The 18,570-nt window shown below is 43.3% G+C and overlaps 1 protein-coding gene across 1 annotated transcript; it reads left to right on the plus strand.

Annotated features, from left to right (window-relative positions):
* Positions 1-533: 533 nt before the first annotated feature.
* Positions 534-15,191, plus strand: LOC137045812 (pterin-4-alpha-carbinolamine dehydratase 2-like). Its single transcript, XM_067422712.1, has 4 exons — positions 534-829; positions 3,254-3,379; positions 11,266-11,346; positions 14,725-15,191. Exons 1-4 carry the CDS (start codon positions 725-727, stop codon positions 14,818-14,820), a joined length of 408 nt encoding a protein of 135 aa, XP_067278813.1. The 5' UTR covers positions 534-724; the 3' UTR covers positions 14,821-15,191.
* The last annotated feature ends 3,379 nt before the right edge of the window (positions 15,192-18,570 follow it).

The raw sequence follows: 18,570 nt of genomic DNA on the forward strand, positions 1-18,570 counted from the left end.
TATTGTGTGTGTGTGTGTGTTACTTGTTTCTGATTACAGCTACTAGAAATCAGGTCTTCTGTTGTCCAGTCTATGAGGTTTGGATACTTCACATCTATGCATGAAACAAAAGGATCAAAGTCTTCATTTCTTATATCATTGCCTCCGCTTGTTAAGCTCGGGACAGCATGATGACTGTTTAAAATAGGACGTATGTGGTCTGCTTGAGCACATTATAAATAGTATATTATAGTAAAATGACTAGTAAATTGTAGTAAAATTACTGTAATAAACGCTAGTCTTTTTTGAACCACACTATAGTAAAGATACTACAGTAAATTTGTAGAATATTATTGTACTAAACTTTGTTAATTTAAAGATAGTCCAGTAAATTGTAGTATATATGATATATACTACACTTTGTTAATTTACTGTAGTATCTTTACTATAGTATGGTTCAAAACACTAGTATTACTAGAGTAATTTTGCTATAATATACTATAGTATTGATGACAGGTTTTTATTTTTTGGGTGAACTGTCTCTTTAACTGATAGTTTTAGACGGCGTGGGCATGCGCAGTAGCTATGGCATCACTAGTGTTAATGCTAAGGGCACAGATATACATAATAAAGGCCTTTATTATGTATATCTAGCTGAGGGAGCCTCAGGGTGCCTGCCGCTATAGTATTGTGATCAGGCGGTGTCGCGGGCAGCTCTCCGGTGTTTACCGCGCGCACGGCGGCCATGAGCTGGTTAATGTTTACTCTGACCTCAAGCCGCCGATGGCCGAGTGTTTTCGGTCAGCTGAGCCGCTGCGGTCTGTCTGCTGGAAGCCGAGCAGGGAAAATGGTAAGGCGAGTTCTTTTTGACAAATAAGTATGACTGTGATTTGCACGAGCGCTCTCTCACTGAAGTGACGTGGGCGGCTCGTCGACCAATCAAAGGCTTTAGAGGAGAGACTCATTATACACGAGTGTTCATGTGTGTGTGTGTGTGGGCATGTTTTTGTGACATATGAGGACTCAAATGTGTATAATGCCATGGGTATGACACAGGTATTACAGGAGAGGGTGAAATATGAGGACATTACCCATGGCCCCACTTTACAAAAGGCTTATAAATCACACAGGAGGAGTTTTTATGAGAAAGTAAAAATGCAGAATGTTTCCTGTGATGGGTCGGTTTAGGGGCTGTGTGTGTGTGTGTGTGTGTGTGTGTGTGTGTGTGTGTGTGTGTGTCAGCACGCTAGTGCTAGAATTCGGCAACTAATCACACACATATTTTGTAGTTTCACCGAAAGTGAGACGTGTGTGAGTGAGAGTTATAAGAGTGAGAATGATAAGACTGTTGACTGAGTTGCGAGACTTCTTGGAATATGAAGCGAGCCACTGGACTAGAGCGCCATCTAGCGGATCAATGTCGCTATAACACACACACACACACACACACACACACACACACACACACCGCCAGATGGGGCTAGAGACCCTTAACCCGTCGAGCAGAAGCCACGGCACTGATGAACATGAGATATTAGTGCAGTCAGTTATTAATGGATGGATATGCATATGATTTATTGTGTTTGACGTTCTGCATTATTTGACAGTGTTTGTGTTAGTGTATAAAACTCATCTCAATGACAAACATTTCACATTTATCCTTTACATAATCCGGCCTTTTTGTTGAATTATATATATATATATATATATATAGCACCACAATATGGAACACAACCTTGTTTTTCACTATATACTGTATATAAATATACAGTCTTATATACTGTCTTATTACAGTATATAAATATACTGTAATAAGAAATTAGCGAATTGTTGCGAATTAGCCTATGGTTATAAACACTATGATGCTGGCATGGGATTGTCTAAAGATAATCTATGTTTACTGTATCTGTCCCTATTAAATAAACTATAAATAAAAAAAATAGCAGGCTTCCTTTTTCTGCTTAAATTCATTACATTTTAAATTTAAATTAAACAAAATATAACTAAAATACCAAGACAGTATCTAACTATCCATCGCACAGCAACCACAGAGAGCACCCCAGCAAAAGCCTAGCAACCACCTCTAATACCCTAGCAACCACCAATAATATCCTAACAAAGGCCTAGCAACCTCTAATAACCCCTAACAACCACCCAGAACACCCTAGCAACCCCACAACACTCCAGCAACTGCATAGCAACACTCTAGCAATCATAGTAACCTAAATAACAACCACCCTAAATACCTTAGCAACCAACTGAGAATACCTTAGCAACCACATAGCAACATTTTAGCAACCACTCAGAGTACCCTAGCAATCAAATTGCAACACCCTAGCAACCAGTCAGAGTACCCTTGCAACTGCCCAGAATCCCCTAGCAACCATATAGCAACACCCCAGAAACCAGCCTGAGTCCCCTAGCAACCACATAGCAAGACCTTAGTTACCACCCTGAGTACCATAGCAACCACATAGCAATATCTTGGCAACCACTCAGTGTACCCTAGCAATCAAATTGCAACACCCTAGCAACCACTCCAAGTACCCTAGCAACCGCATAGCAACCACTTAGAATACCCTAGCAACCATATAGTAACAACCTAGCAACCACTCAGAGTACCCTAGCAACTATTTAGCAACACCCCAGCAACCGCATAGCAACCACTAAGAATACCCTAACAACCATATAGTAACACCCTATCAACCTCTCAGAGTACCCTAGCAACTGTATAGCAACACCCCAGCAACCAACCCAAGTCCCCTAGCAACCACATAGCAATACCTTAGCTACCACCCTGAGTACCATAGCAACCACATAACAACCACCCAGAGTATCATAGCAACCACATAGCAACACCCTAGCAACCACCCAGAGTACAATAGCAACACCCTAGCATTCACATGAGTACCCTAGCAACTGCATAGCAACAACCTAAGTACCACTGCAACCAGATAGCAACACTATTAAAACTACTAAACTAAAACTTAAACTATTTCAAACGTTCAAGCTTTGCTCGGCTTTGTCTTCAGTCTTTTGTTATGATGTTGTGTTTGCTGTACGAGTGATGTGTTCATAACCGTAATGAGCGGATGGAGAGAATAACAGTGAAGAAGAGTCTGATGGGACGCATTTACCCTAATCAACCTGTGCCATACAAACAGCGCTTTTACTGCAGACTAACGTGTGCGTGTGTGTTTGTGTGTGCGTGCGTGTGTGTGTGTGTGTGTGTGTATATATGTGTGTTTGTGTGCGCGTGTGTGTGTGTGCTCAGGCCTCAGACTGGCTGTCCCCAGCGGAGCGTGAGCAGGTCCTGCTGGAGCTGAAGGCCACCGGATGGGTGGAGCTGGACGAGCGAGATGCGCTCTATAAGGAGCTGCACTTCAAGACCTTCAACCAGGTGATCAATACAGCTGATCATTATCTGATCACAACTCCACTAATGTTCTGTCTTCACAAATCATTCTCACATGAGGAGTCAGTGCTCATTCATGATTATTATCAGGGTTGAAAACGGTTCAGTTCCACTCTAAAATAGAAATATAATATCTTTTGATCAATTGAATGCGTCCGTGATGAATACAGCATTGATGTCTGTAGTTAACTCTCACTCTTAAAGGGTGTGTGTGTGTGTGTGTGTGTGTGTGTGTGTGTGTGTGTGTGTGTGTGTGTGTGAGTGAACAGGCATGTGTGTGTTGGACGGTCTCGCCCCTCCTCTGTAAGCGTGTTTTACTCTCCCTTCCCCCTCTGCGCGCACACACACACACACACACACACACACACACACACACACACACACACACACACACACACACACGTCAGTCTGCATTACCCTGAGAGAGAGCAGAGCTGTTCTTGGCAGCAATTGACGTTTTGATCAAAATGATTTCTTTCACAAACAGTCAGATTGGTTAAGATGTTTCATGTGCCCCAGTAAACCGCTAACTATCCCATCATCCTCTCTGTTTCTCTCTCTCTCAGCTTTTGTTCAGTCTGTTTGTAACGGTGACCTCACGTTTTTCCATCTGCACATCTCGCTCGTTCTGCCTTCTGCACGTAGAGCAGATCTTTTTCCTTGACTTCTGAGTTTCTGATTTCTGCGTGACATAAAGAGGTCCGATCCTGAGAAGAACCTCTGGTTATCTGAGTGGACGTCCATCTGCTGGAATCATGATGATATTTCTGATTAAGGAAAGAACAATCATTGATGATCTCAGACTCTTTACACTATAACGTGTTTAGACTAGAGTGCGTGTTTGAGCTGACAGCGAATATAAAATATATCAGTACTGCTGTTTCTCTCATGTCTGACCCAAACACTGGGTCGTTACGTCTGACCCAGGATCTGCCAAATGGGTGGCAACTCAAACGGGTCCCGACTCAAACGGGTGGCGACTCAAACGGGTGGCGACTCAAACGGGTGCCGACTCAAACGGGTGCCGACTCAAACGGGCGCCGACTCAAACGGGCGCCGACTCAAACGGGCGCCGACTCAAACGGGCGCCGACTCAAACGGGTGCCGACTCGAACGGGTCCCGACTCAAACGGGCGCCGACTCAAACGGGTGCCGACTCAAACGGGTGCCGACTCAAACGGGTGCCGACTCAAACGGGCGCCGACTCAAACGGGCGCCGACTCAAACGGGCGCCGACTCAAACGGGCGCCGACTCAAACGGGCGGCGACTCAAACGGGTGGCGACTCAAACGGGTGGCGACTCAAACGGGCGCCGACTCAAACGGGCGCCGACTCAAACGGGCGGCGACTCAAACGGGTGGCGACTCAAACGGGTGGCGACTCAAACGGGTGGCGACTCGAACGGGTGCCGACTCGAACGGGTGCCGACTCGAACGGGTGCCGACTCGAACGGGTGCCGACTCGAACGGGTGCCGACTCGAACGGGTCCCGACTCGAACGGGTCCTGACTCGAACGGGTCCTGACTCAAACGGGTGCCGACTCAAACGGGTGGGTCCCGACTCAAACGGGTGGGTCCCGACTCAAACGGGTGCCGACTCAAACGGGTCCCGACTCAAACGGGTGGCGACTCAAACGGGTGGCGACTCAAACGGGTGGCGACTCAAACGGGTGGCGACTCAAACGGGTCCCGACTCAAACGGGTGCCGACTCGAACGGGTGCCGACTCGAACGGGTGCCGACTCGAACGGGTCCCGACTCGAACGGGTCCCGACTCGAACGGGTGCCGACTCGAACGGGTGCCGACTCGAACGGGTGCCGACTCGAACGGGTGCCGACTCGAACGGGTCCCGACTCGAACGGGTCCCGACTCGAACGGGTGTCGACTCAAACGGGTGCCGACTCAAACGGGTGCCGACTCAAACGGGTGGGTCCCGACTCAAACGGGTCCCGACTCAAACGGGTGCCGACTCAAACGGGTGGGTCCCGACTCAAACGGGTGCCGACTCAAACGGGTGCCGACTCAAACGGGTGGGTCCCGACTCAAACGGGTCCCGACTCAAACGGGTGCCGACTCAAACGGGTGGGTGCCGACTCAAACGGGTGCCGACTCAAACGGGTCCCGACTCAAACGGGCGCCGACTCAAACGGGTGGGTCCCGACTCAAACGGGTGCCGACTCAAACGGGTGCCGACTCGAACGGGTGCCGACTCAAACGGGTGGGTCCCGACTCAAACGGGAAGGACCGATTCCAGACCTTGGGGGACCTGCGGAAGCAGTGGACTGAGTCTGGAGGAGTAACATCCAGAGCCGCCGTGCACAGGCGTGAGCAGGAAATGGGCAACAGGTGCCGCATTCCCCAGCTCAAGACACTTTTGGGCCACAGAGAAGCAGCACTGGACTGGTGCTCAGGGGTCCAAAGTACTTTTTTCGGATGAAAGCAAATTTTGCATGTCATTGGGAAATCAAGATGCCAGAGTCTGGAGGAAGATTGGGGAGAAGGAAATGCCCAAATGCCTGAAGTCCAGTGTCAAGTCCCCACAGTCAGTGATGGTCTGGGGTGCCATGTCAGCTGCTGGTGTTGGTCCGCTGTGTTTTATCAAGGGCAGGGTCAATGCAGCTCGCTCTCAGGAGATTTTGGAGCACTTCATGCTTCCATCTGCTGAAAAGCTTTATGGAGATGAAGATTTGGTTTTTCAGCACGACCTGGCACCTGCTCAGTGCCAAAACCACTGGTCAATGCTTTACTGACCATGGTATTACTGTGCTCAACTCTCCTGACCTGAACCCCATAGAGAATCTGTGGGATATTGTGAAGAGAAAGTTGAGAGACGCGAGACCCAACACTCTGGATGAGCTTAAGGCCGCTATCGAAGCATCCTGGGCCTCCAGAACACCTCAGCAGCGCCACAGGCTGATCGCCTCCATGCCACGCCGCACTGAAGCAGTCATTTCTGCTAAACGATTCCCCACCAAGTGTTGAGTGCATAACTCAACATAATTATTTGAAGGTTGACTTTTCTTTTATTGGTCGGATGAAATATGCACATTTTTTGAGAATTTTGGGTTTTCATGAGCTGTATGCCAAAATCATCAGTATTAAAACAATAAAAGACCTGAAATATTTCAGTTGGTGTGCAATGAATCTAAAATATATGAAAGTTTAATTTTTATCATTACATTATGGAAAATAATTAACTTATTGTACAAATCATGTAAATCCAAAACATCTTTTGTTTTCTGTGTGTTTCCGAAAGTTTAATGAATGAGGCTCTGCAGGCCTGAAGCGTGATGCTCCGCGTCCGTGGCTCAATCTGTCTGCGTTTAGACCCGATGCTGCGCTGCACACTCGTCTGTAAATCACAGCACATGTGTTTAAAACTACAGCAATGCCACCGCAGACGGGCTCATCCAGCGCATGACAATCACAGCGTAATAGCACAAAATGCCCTAAAGTGGCGTGTGTGGAGGCTCTGATTATTTGAGGCCTGTGACATGTCAAGTCTAATTACTGCTCCTGACAGAGCGAAGCTGTCGCCACACACACACACACACACACACTAACAATACACTAACAAAAGAGCAAGCGCCGGCCCTTGACCTCTGACCTCAGCGCTCCGGTCACTCGAGTGTGTAATGTTATTTACACTGCAGAAAATACTCTTCTTACTTAGTATTTTTGTCTTTTTTCTAGACATCTAAAAACTCTTAAAACAAACCGTAATTGGGGGAATTTTCTGGAAAAATAACTCAAAATGAAGAGAGTTTTTGCTTAAAATAAGATAAATAATCTGCCAATGGGGTGAGAAAAATAATCTTGTTTTCTGTTTGAATTAAGATTATTTTTCTCACCCCATTGGCAGATTATTTATCTTATTTTAATCAAAAACTCTCTTCATTTTGAGTTATTTTCCCCAAAACAAGACAATAATTTTTGCTTGTCTAGTAAATGTTTCTTAATGTAAGATTTTTTTTTGATATTTTGACTAGAAACACTCAAAAATACTGAGTAAGAAGAGCATTTTTTGCAGTGTCGACAGTATTTCAGAAGCTGCTGTGTGTGTGTGTGTGTGTGTGTGTGTGTGTGTGTGTGTGTGTGTGTGTGTGTGTGTGTGTGTGTGTGTGTGTGTGTGTGTGTGTGTGTGTGTGTGTGTGTGTGTGTGTGTGTGTGTGTGTGTGATGGTCAGATCACATGTACGGTCATGCGCTGTCAGTGTAGTGTTGGGTAATTGCCAGTATTCCTGAGCTAAAGCAGGCTGTGCTGAAATTGCTGACGGAGTTGCAGGATTTTGTCAATCACTTTAAATGGATAACAGGATAGAAGCAGCCATCAAATGTTGGAGACCAAGCTCCCCAAATTACGTACAATATACGACACTCGTAATTTTCTGTTTTAAAGAGTCGCGTTTCATTGCGGAGCCTCAGATGATGCTGTACAATGGCGGTTCAGTTGGCTTAATTAGCAGAGGAAGTATTTAAAGGCTTAATTGAGATTGCATTGGGAAATTGCTCTGAAATAGCCAGTGTTTTTTTCACAGGGGGTTTAGCCTGTGCGCGGCTTCTGATTGGAGGATTCGATAGTGTTGTCATCCTCCAATCACGGGTCTGCTTAAAGGGAGAGTTCACCCAAAAATGAAAATTTGATGTTTATCTGCTGACCCCAGGGCAGCTAATTCTAATTAGACCCCATTGACATGCATTATACGAGCAATGGTTGAGGTAAAATCTTCATTTGTGTTCTCCTGAAGAAACACACACACCTATGATGGACTGGGGGTCAGCAGGTACACACCAGGCTCATTATTGGCTGAACTATCCCTTTATTTGCTAGACTTCCGATCTGGCGTTTCTCAGAGCCGTTTCGTGGTCCTTTCCTCGGTTAGATATGCAGAAGTTTATTCCTCTTAAACCCGACCGGCCTCTCTAATGCCGCTCATCAGGCGTTATTCAGTGTGTGGATTAAGGCAGTGTAATATATCGAAATTATCGAAATAACGTAAATATACATATCACAATATGCATATCACAACGGCACGCAATATCTGAGTGATTTTAACAGGCTGCTTCAACATTGTGGAAAGTGTGTTTTAGGGTTACGGATACAGCGGAGAATAGACTGAGCTCACGACCGGTACTGATGGGACCTGCTTGACGTTAAAATGAGTTATTAAACGCAATAACTTGCAAAAACAACTTGCAGTTTTGCGCTTTCTGCTGTCTGACACACACACACGGACACACGTTTTTTTTTTGGTGAAATGTGGGGACATTCCATAGGCGTAATGGTTTTTATACTGTACTAACCGTATTTTCTATCCCCTTACACTGCCCCTAAACCTACCCATCACACACACACACACACACTGCCCCTAAACCTACCCATCACACACACACACACACAACACACACACACACACACACACACACACACACACACACACACACACACACACACACACACACACACACACACACACACACACACACACACACACACACACACACACACTGCCCCTAAACCTACCCATCACACACACACTGCCCCTAAACCTACCCATCACACACACACACACACTGCCCCTAAACCTACCCATCACACACACACACACACAACACACACACACACACACACACTGCCCCTAAACCTACCCATCACAAACACACACACACACACACACACACACACACACAACACACACACACACACAACACACACACTGCCCCTAAACCTACCCATCACAAACACACACACACACACACACACACACAACACACACACACACACAACACACACACTGCCCCTAAACCTACCCATCACAAACACACACACACACACACACACACACACACACACACACACACACACACACACACACACACACACACACTGCCCCTAAACCTACCCATCACAAACACACACACACACACACACAACACACACACACACACACACACACACTGCCCCTAAACCTACCCATCACAAACACACACACACACACACACACACACACACACACCCACACACACAGCCCCTAAACCTACCCATCACACACACACACAAACACACACACACACACACACACACAGCCCCTAAACCTACCCATCACACACACACACACACACACACACAGCCCCTAAACCTACCCATCACACACACACACACATACACACACACAGACACACACACACACACACACACACACACACACACACACACACACACACACACACACACACACACACACACACACACACACACACAGCCCCTAAACCTATCCATCACACACACACACACACACACACACACACACACACACACAGCCCCTAAACCTACCCATCACACACACAGACACACACACAGCCCCTAAACCTACCCATCACACACACACACACACACACACACACACACACACACACACACACACACACACACACACACACACACACACACACACACAGCCCCTAAACCTACCCATCACACACACAGACACACACACAGCCCCTAAACCTACCCATCACACACACACACACACACACAACACACACACACACACACACACTGCCCCTAAACCTACCCATCACAAACACACACACACACACACACACACACACACACACACACACACACACACACACACACACACACACACACACACACACACTGCCCCTAAACCTACCCATCACAAACACACACACACACACAACACACACACACACACACACACTGCCCCTAAACCTACCCATCACAAACACACACACACACACAACACACACACACACACACACACACACACACTGCCCCTAAACCTACCCATCACAAACACACACACACACACACACACACACACCCACACACACAGCCCCTAAACCTACCCATCACACACACACACAAACACACACACACACACACACACACACACAGCCCCTAAACCTACCCATCACACACACACACACACACACACACACACACACACACAGCCCCTAAACCTACCCATCACACACACACACACATACACACACACAGACACACACACACACACACACACACACACACACACACACACACACACACACACACACACACACACACACACACACACACACACACACACACACACACAGCCCCTAAACCTACCCATCACACACACACACACACACACACACACACACACACACACACACACAGCCCCTAAACCTACCCATCACACACACACAGTTATGTCTTGATGAGTGTTCATGTCAGTCGGTTATTCTTGAAGTGAAGGATATCAGTTTGGGGAAGAAGCCGGATGTGTGTCGGATCCGGTCATTAGCTCTTAAAGTGACAGACAGCAGAAGAAGAAGAAGAAGAAGAAGAAGAAGAGGAAGAGGAAGAGTAGATCACTCAGAGCTCTTGACTGAATGACCAGAGCAGCTGTATCCTGGCTCAGCGTATAGTTAACTCACGGGAAGACTGCTGTTGTTTTTTAATAACACACATAATCGTCCACCTCTAGATCAGGAGTCTTGATGTTCAGTTGTAGGCTGATATTAATATATATTACCAACTCGAGCAAAGAGCTTTTGGTATTTAAATACTGGCATTACATTTTTTGTTGGTTTACAATGATGTTAAAATTATATCGTCAGATTTGTGACATTAATTTCTGAAACACATAAATATCATTCTCAGTTAAATAATTGTTTTAATATAATTTAAATACATTTTACACACTAATAGCCATATCGTATCGCATTTCGAATAGCGCATTATTTAACAAGATATTACATATCGCATTTTCTTCAATATGGCACAGCCCTAGTGTGTATCATTGAGATGTGTTAAACCGTGTGTGTGTGTGTATCATTGATGTGTGTGTGTTCCTCTCCCCAGGCCTTCGGCTTCATGTGTCGTGTGGCTCTGCAGGCGGAGAAGATGGACCATCACCCCGAGTGGTTCAATGTTTATAATAAGGTAATATTTCTCCCCGTCCAGCTGTAGTTTATAATGAGTGTTTAGCATGAATACTGTGTGTTTGAAGTAGATGAGAGGCCACACACACCCGCCTTTGAAAGCGTTGCCTGTGCAGGGCAAACACTCACACACTCCTCAATGCACTCACACACTCCTGTCAGAGCGTTGGGAAGCACTCGGGCCGTCTGAGGGAAATAAGCTGGGACTCCGCCCTCTGCATGTATGTGTGTATATATATATATATATATATATATATATTAGTGCTGTCAATCAGTTAAGGGTTTTATACGTTTTTAATATATTTTATATTATAATAATTGCACAGTTTATCTACAAATGAATGTAGAATAACTTAAAAACATTTTTAATATTTGTTGTAATGTCACGTTTTTATGAATGAAGGCCGGTATCAACGAAAGCTATCCATTTCAACATTTATCAAGCTTCATAACTTTTAATTTAAGTGAACTTAAAACAGTCTTCACACAAACCTATAATAATAAATGTCATATTCACCTGTGGAATGGTGGGAATTATACAGAAATAACATTATCAAACGGTCTGCACTGCATAAATTATAAATGAAATCTAGACTAATCCTTATTAAAGCTACAGTTTTCTCTGTTCCTTTAAGATCTGCTGCGGACGAACATGACACATGATCTGACACACTGATCTGAAACACTGATCTGACACACTGATCTGACACACTGATCTGACACACTGATCTGACACACTGATCTGACACACTGATCTGACACACTGATCTGACACTGATCTGACACACTGATCTGACACTGATCTGACACACTGATCTGATACACTGATCTGACACACTGATCTGACACACTGATCTGACACACTGATCTGACACACTGATCTGACACACTGATCTGAAACACTGATCTGACACTGATCTGACACACTGATCTGACACACTGATCTGACACACTGATCTGACACACTGATCTGACACTGATCTGACACACTGATCTGACACACTGATCTGACACACTGATCTGACACACTGATCTGACACACTGATCTGACACACTGATCTGACACACTGATCTGACACACTGATCTGACACTGATCTGACACTGATCTGACACACTGATCTGACACACTGATCTGACACACTGATCTGACACACTGATCTGACACACTGATCTGACACTGATCTGACACACTGATCTGACACTGATCTGACACACTGATCTGATACACTGATCTGACACACTGATCTGACACACTGATCTGACACACTGATCTGACACACTGATCTGACACACTGATCTGACACACTGATCTGACACACTGATCTGATACACTGATCTGACACTGATCTGACACACTGATCTGATACACTGATCTGACACACTGATCTGACACACTGATCTGACACACTGATCTGACACACTGATCTGATACACTGATCTGACACACTGATCTGACACACTGATCTGACACACTGATCTGACACACTGATCTGACACACTGATCTGACACACTGATCTGATACACTGATCTGACACACTGATCTGACACACTGATCTGACACACTGATCTGACACACTGATCTGATACACTGATCTGACACACTGATCTGACACACTGATCTGACACACTGATCTGACACACTGATCTGACACACTGATCTGACACACTGATCTGACACACTGATCTGACACACTGACCTGACACTGATCTGACACACTGATCTGACACATGATCTGACACACTGATCTGACACACTGATCTGACACTGATCTGACACACTGATCTGATACACTGATCTGACACACTGATCTGACACTGATCTGACACACTGATCTGATACACTGATCTGACACACTGATCTGACACACTGATCTGACACACTGATCTGACACACTGATCTGATACACTGATCTGACACACTGATCTGACACACTGATCTGACACACTGATCTGACACACTGATCTGACACACTGATCTGACACACTGATCTGACACACTGATCTGACACACTGATCTGACACACTGATCTGATACACTGATCTGACACACTGATCTGACACACTGATCTGACACACTGATCTGACACACTGATCTGACACACTGATCTGATACACTGATCTGACACACTGATCTGACACACTGATCTGACACACTGATCTGACACACTGATCTGATACACTGATCTGACACACTGATCTGACACACTGACCTGACACTGATCTGACACACTGATCTGACACATGATCTGACACACTGATCTGACACACTGATCTGTCACACGTATCTCATCCCTCACAACTCTTTAAGTTCAGAACTCTCGTGCACTGGAGCATGAAATTGTCCAAAATGTCTTGGTGAAGCATTAAGAGTTCCTTTCACTGGAACTAAGGGGCCAAGCCCTGAAAAACAACCCCACCCCCATAACCCCCCCTCCACCAAACTTTACACTTGGCACACTGCAGTCAGGCGAGTCCCGTTCTCCTGGCGACGGCCAAACCCAGACTCGTCCATGGGATTGTCAGACTGAAGTGAGATTGGTTGCTCAGAGAACACGTCTCACTGCTCTAGAGTCCAGTGGCGGCTGCTTTACTCCACTGCATCCCACGCTTTACATTGCTCTTGGTGATGTAAGGCTTGGATGAGCTGCTCGGCCGTGGAAACCCATTCCATGAAGCTCTCTCCGCTGTTCTTGAGCTCATCTGAAGGCCACAGAAGTCTGGAGGTCTGGAGCTGTTGAGTCTGCAGAAAGTTGGAGACTTCTGCGCACTGTGACCCTCAGCATGTGCTGACCCTGCTCTGTGATTTTACGTGACCTAACACTTCATGGTTGAGTTGCTGTTGTTCCCAATGGCTTCCACTTTGTTCTAATCCCACTAACAGTTGAGCGTGGAATATTTAGTAGTGAGGAAATGTCAGGAATGGACTTATTGCACAGGTGTCAGCCTATCACGGCCCCACGCTTGAGTTCACTGAGCTCCTGAGAGCGACCCATTCTTTCACTAATGTGTGTAGAAGCGTCTGCAGGCCGAGAGCTGGAGTTATACACCTGTGGCCATGAAGAGACTGAACACCTGAACTCACAATACTTTTAACATACAAATATTTAAGTATTCTGAGAGCGTAGGAGATCAGCTTTATTTGTTTCGACCGTAATTGGGGGAATTTTCTGTAAAGCATCATGGGTAATGTAGTTTTTTCTCGTTCTTAAACACAATTATTTAAAAAATAAAATGTGGGCTGACATCTTCAAAAGAAGAATTCATAACCTCATAGCTCACAGCACTGCTGCCTTTACAGGTTTATTATAAGTTATCCTTTAAAGCGCTGATCCTTTGGTAATAGTTGTGGACTGATGGAGCTTCTCGCTGTCTTTCAGGTCCAGATCACTTTATCTACTCATGACTGTGGAGGACTGTCGAAGAAGGATATCCGGCTGGCTAAATTCATTGATAAGGTCGCTCTCACCCTGTAGCAGCTCGATCAGTATATTCCAATGTGTTGTATAGTAGAAAGGGAAATAATGGAGCTTGATAACTCAAACAGTGATATATTATACATACAAACATGAATACAAGTCATCATAATCAAAACCCTTAAACGTGGTAATAAATGTCTGCTGTAATATTTGCTACACGTGTGATATGGTGTGCTTATACATGATCTGCAATCCCGTGATCATGAGCCCAATCCGGCTTCTGAACACATTTATGACAAATTGAGAGCATTTCTCATCAGACATGAGCATTTCTCATTTCTCTTCATTCTGTTCCATGTGGCTTATAATTTCAGAGATTACATAAACAAGACTACAATTGAAATGAATAAACTGTAATATAACCATTATTTAACGTGTGTTTTGTGTGCTGTGTGATGTATAAGGGATTTCAGGAATGAGCTCTGGCTCAAAACGTGACTTCAAATACAGCACAAACGCACAAAACGTATTTTATTTGGGGACTATTCTTTCTAAACATGGGGTGTCATTTCATTTTTATGCTGATGACACCCAAATTTATATGCCCTTAAAGAAAAACGACAAAAAAGGGTTTAGTTCTTTATCAGCAGGCTTGTGTGATATTAAGTCTTGGTTTTCTTTAAAGGTCTAAACGAGAGCGTTTTCTCCTGATGTGTTAGTGAGAGCTGACGGGGATCTGGAGATTTCGTCTCTAATGTAAAAATCTGGGTGTTATTACTGATTCTGCCCTTAAATTTGACAAGCAGATTAATGCTGTAATCAAATCTAGTTTTTCCAATTAAGATTATTAGCGAAGGCTAAGAGTTTTTAACATTTGCAGAGTTTGAGAGAGTGATACATTTGCTTATTTCATCGAGACTTGACTATTGCAATTCTCTTTATATTGGGATGAGCCAATCCAATATTAGTCGTCTCCAGATGGTCCAAAATGCGGCAGCTAGGCTGTTGACTGGAACACGGAAAGGTAATCATATTTCCCCAATATTACAAGCGTTGCACTGGCTGCCGGTTTGCTGTACAATTGATTTTAAGATTCTGCTTTTTGTTTTTAAAATCCTAAATGGATCAGCTCCAAAATATCTCTCTGATCTACTGAAACTAAACCCTGCTAGATCGTTACGGTCCTCTAATCAAAGGCTGCTGATGGTTCAGAGATCTAGACTTAAGACAAGAGGTGGCCGTGCTTTTTCTATTATTGGTCCAGAGTTGTGGAATAGTCTTCCTCTTTCTCCTCTTTCAGTAAGATTGGTATCCACAGAGTCTGAATTTAAATCTAAATTGAAAACCTACTTTTTCTCTCAGGCTTATAACTTTTATTTTTATTTTAAAGATTTCAAATGAGTGTTTTTGATGTAAACTCATTTTTTATTATTGCATTATTATATTTATGTATTTATCCTCTTGTTCAGCACAATGGCCAACTACTGTTGTATTTATTGTGCTGTATAAATAACATTTTGATTGATTGAAAACCCATAACTGCGTTGAGGAACACACTCACGCCTTTATTCCTCGATGTTCTTCTCCATCCAGTCAAACGCCGCACTTGTTAAAAACTCAAAATGAAGAAGCGTCACGACTGATTCCTCAAGCGTTCCCAATGATCACTTTACCCGAGGTGAGCGTGACCGACAGTCTCTCGTGTCTCCGGATATCACCATCCTTACACCGCACACACGCTCTTCTGACTCAACCATTGAGTCTCGTTTCCAGTCTAAATATCTAACAATTCTTAAATCAGGATGCATTTACTAGATCAGTAAAATGACACGAGATATTTGTTCTAGTTTTCTTAAAGATAAAATCTAAATGAAGTGAGTTTTTGCTTAAAACAGGCCAAATGATCTGCCAATGGGGTGAGGAGAATAATCTGATTTCTGATTGAAATCTTGTTTCTTGTTTCCGTCCCAAACAGAAATCAGATTATTTCTCTCACCCCATTGGCAGATCATTTGGCCTGTTTTAAGCAAAAACTCATTTTGATATTTTCCCCCAGAAAACAAGAAAAAACATCATGTCATATAACTTATGTACATTATCTTATCTAATGCATCTTGATTTAAGAATTTTTAGATATTTGGACTGAAAACGAGACACAATGACTAAATAAGAAGAGCATTTTTGCAGCGTAACTGAAGATGATCACTGTAAAAAAAATATTTAGAAAAAAAGTTCCCTGGTTGCCTTAATTTTGAGTTAATACAATGAACAATTTTTGAGATTAGACAACCTTTATTCAAATATTATTAAAAGATTTTGTAAGCATATTGGGTAATTGTGTGTTTTATTTGTGATGACGCAGTGATATATGCCAGATTGTGCTATTTTCATGATGTATCAAATTTTCTATGTGGTTCAGATACAAGAATATTTTGAGTTTCTATTTATTAAACCAATATCCTTCATTGTATCAACTCAATTTTTAATTAAAATAAACTAAAAAAAAGTTTTATATATTGACAAACAGACATACAAACCATAATAGTGCATTAACTGACAATCAAGTAATTACATAATTCCAGAAAAATAAAAGTGTGTGTGTGTGTGTGTGTGTGTGTGTGTGTGTGTGTGTGTGTGTGTGTGTGTGTGTGTGTGTGTGTGTGTGTGTGTGTGTGTGTATTCATAAGCAAAATGACCCATTTACTATATTATCACCACCATCCCTCCTCGTCACCATCACACCGCCATCATTGTATTAGTCAGTGTCGTTTTCTTTTCCTCCCTACACTCAAAAAAATGAAACGTTGGATTTACTTAATTTTTTTATGTCAACAGCTTCCACATAATTGGGTCATGTTGAATTTAATTAACATTGTTTATTTCGGTAAACGTAATTTTTTACATAAAGTTAATTCAATGCCATTTAGCGAAATCAGGTTAACATTCTTAATTTTGTCCAAAACTATTACGTTTAATTACTCTGAAATGAATATATATATATATATATATATATATATATATATATATATATATATATATATATATATATATTTAAAAAAAACTAGTAATCCAGTTTAATTGATTATTTTTATTAAGATTTCACTTTTTTTAAATTTTAATTTTTTTTAACAACATTTACAAAATCTTTTACATTACAAGATTGCATTGGCGATGGTTTCGTTACATCCGTGGCCTGCCCAAACTCATTGTTTTTTATTATTGAAACAGCTTTAATAGTTATTATCAGATCCTCACACCGAGCACACGCTCTACACTTCACCACAATGATCACGTCCAAAAACACACACATAACACACTTTTAAATACCAACATAACAGGACATTAAACATTAAAACGTCTCTCCATGTTCTCATCTCGTTAGAAATGCATAAAATAGCTCTTCATTTAAACATTTACTCTCCAAACTCAGCCCGTTTGCAGAGCATGATGGGAAGTGGAGTCCTGTTTGATTGGGTTACTGGATTGAATCATGTTATCTCAAATAAAAACATCAAGTTATGTCAAAGAGTGACGCTTTTAAGTCAGTTTAACACGAATCAATCACATTTGAACCAGAAACCTGATCTAATGGCGTTAAATCGAGATGAACTGCTTAAATAAAGTGAACAGCATCATAAGTGTATTTTTTTGAGTGTGTGTACAAGATTCTGGGTAAAAAACAATACACAAATAAACTCAACATTTGAAGGCAACCAGGTTACTTACTTTTTTTAAGTTAAACCAACAAAAAACAACAGTGTGTTTTACAGTGTGACGTCTCGTGGTGTAAGCTCAGTCCGTGTGACG

Source organism: Pseudorasbora parva, chromosome 18 (assembly GCF_024679245.1).
Source record: "Pseudorasbora parva isolate DD20220531a chromosome 18, ASM2467924v1, whole genome shotgun sequence".
Lineage (NCBI taxonomy): Eukaryota > Metazoa > Chordata > Actinopteri > Cypriniformes > Gobionidae > Pseudorasbora > Pseudorasbora parva.

What these genes read in the sequence shown, in the direction of transcription:
- LOC137045812 (XM_067422712.1), top strand. Translation starts at nt 725, where the DNA reads ATGAGCTGGTTAATGTTTACTCTGACCTCAAGCCGCCGATGGCCGAGT. An exon ending in GAAGCCGAGCAGGGAAAATG is followed by an intron (nt 830 to 3,253) that starts GTAAGGCGAGTT and finishes GTGTGTGCTCAG; the next exon opens with GCCTCAGACTGGCTGTCCCC. An exon ending in ACTTCAAGACCTTCAACCAG is followed by an intron (nt 3,380 to 11,265) that starts GTGATCAATACA and finishes TCCTCTCCCCAG; the next exon opens with GCCTTCGGCTTCATGTGTCG.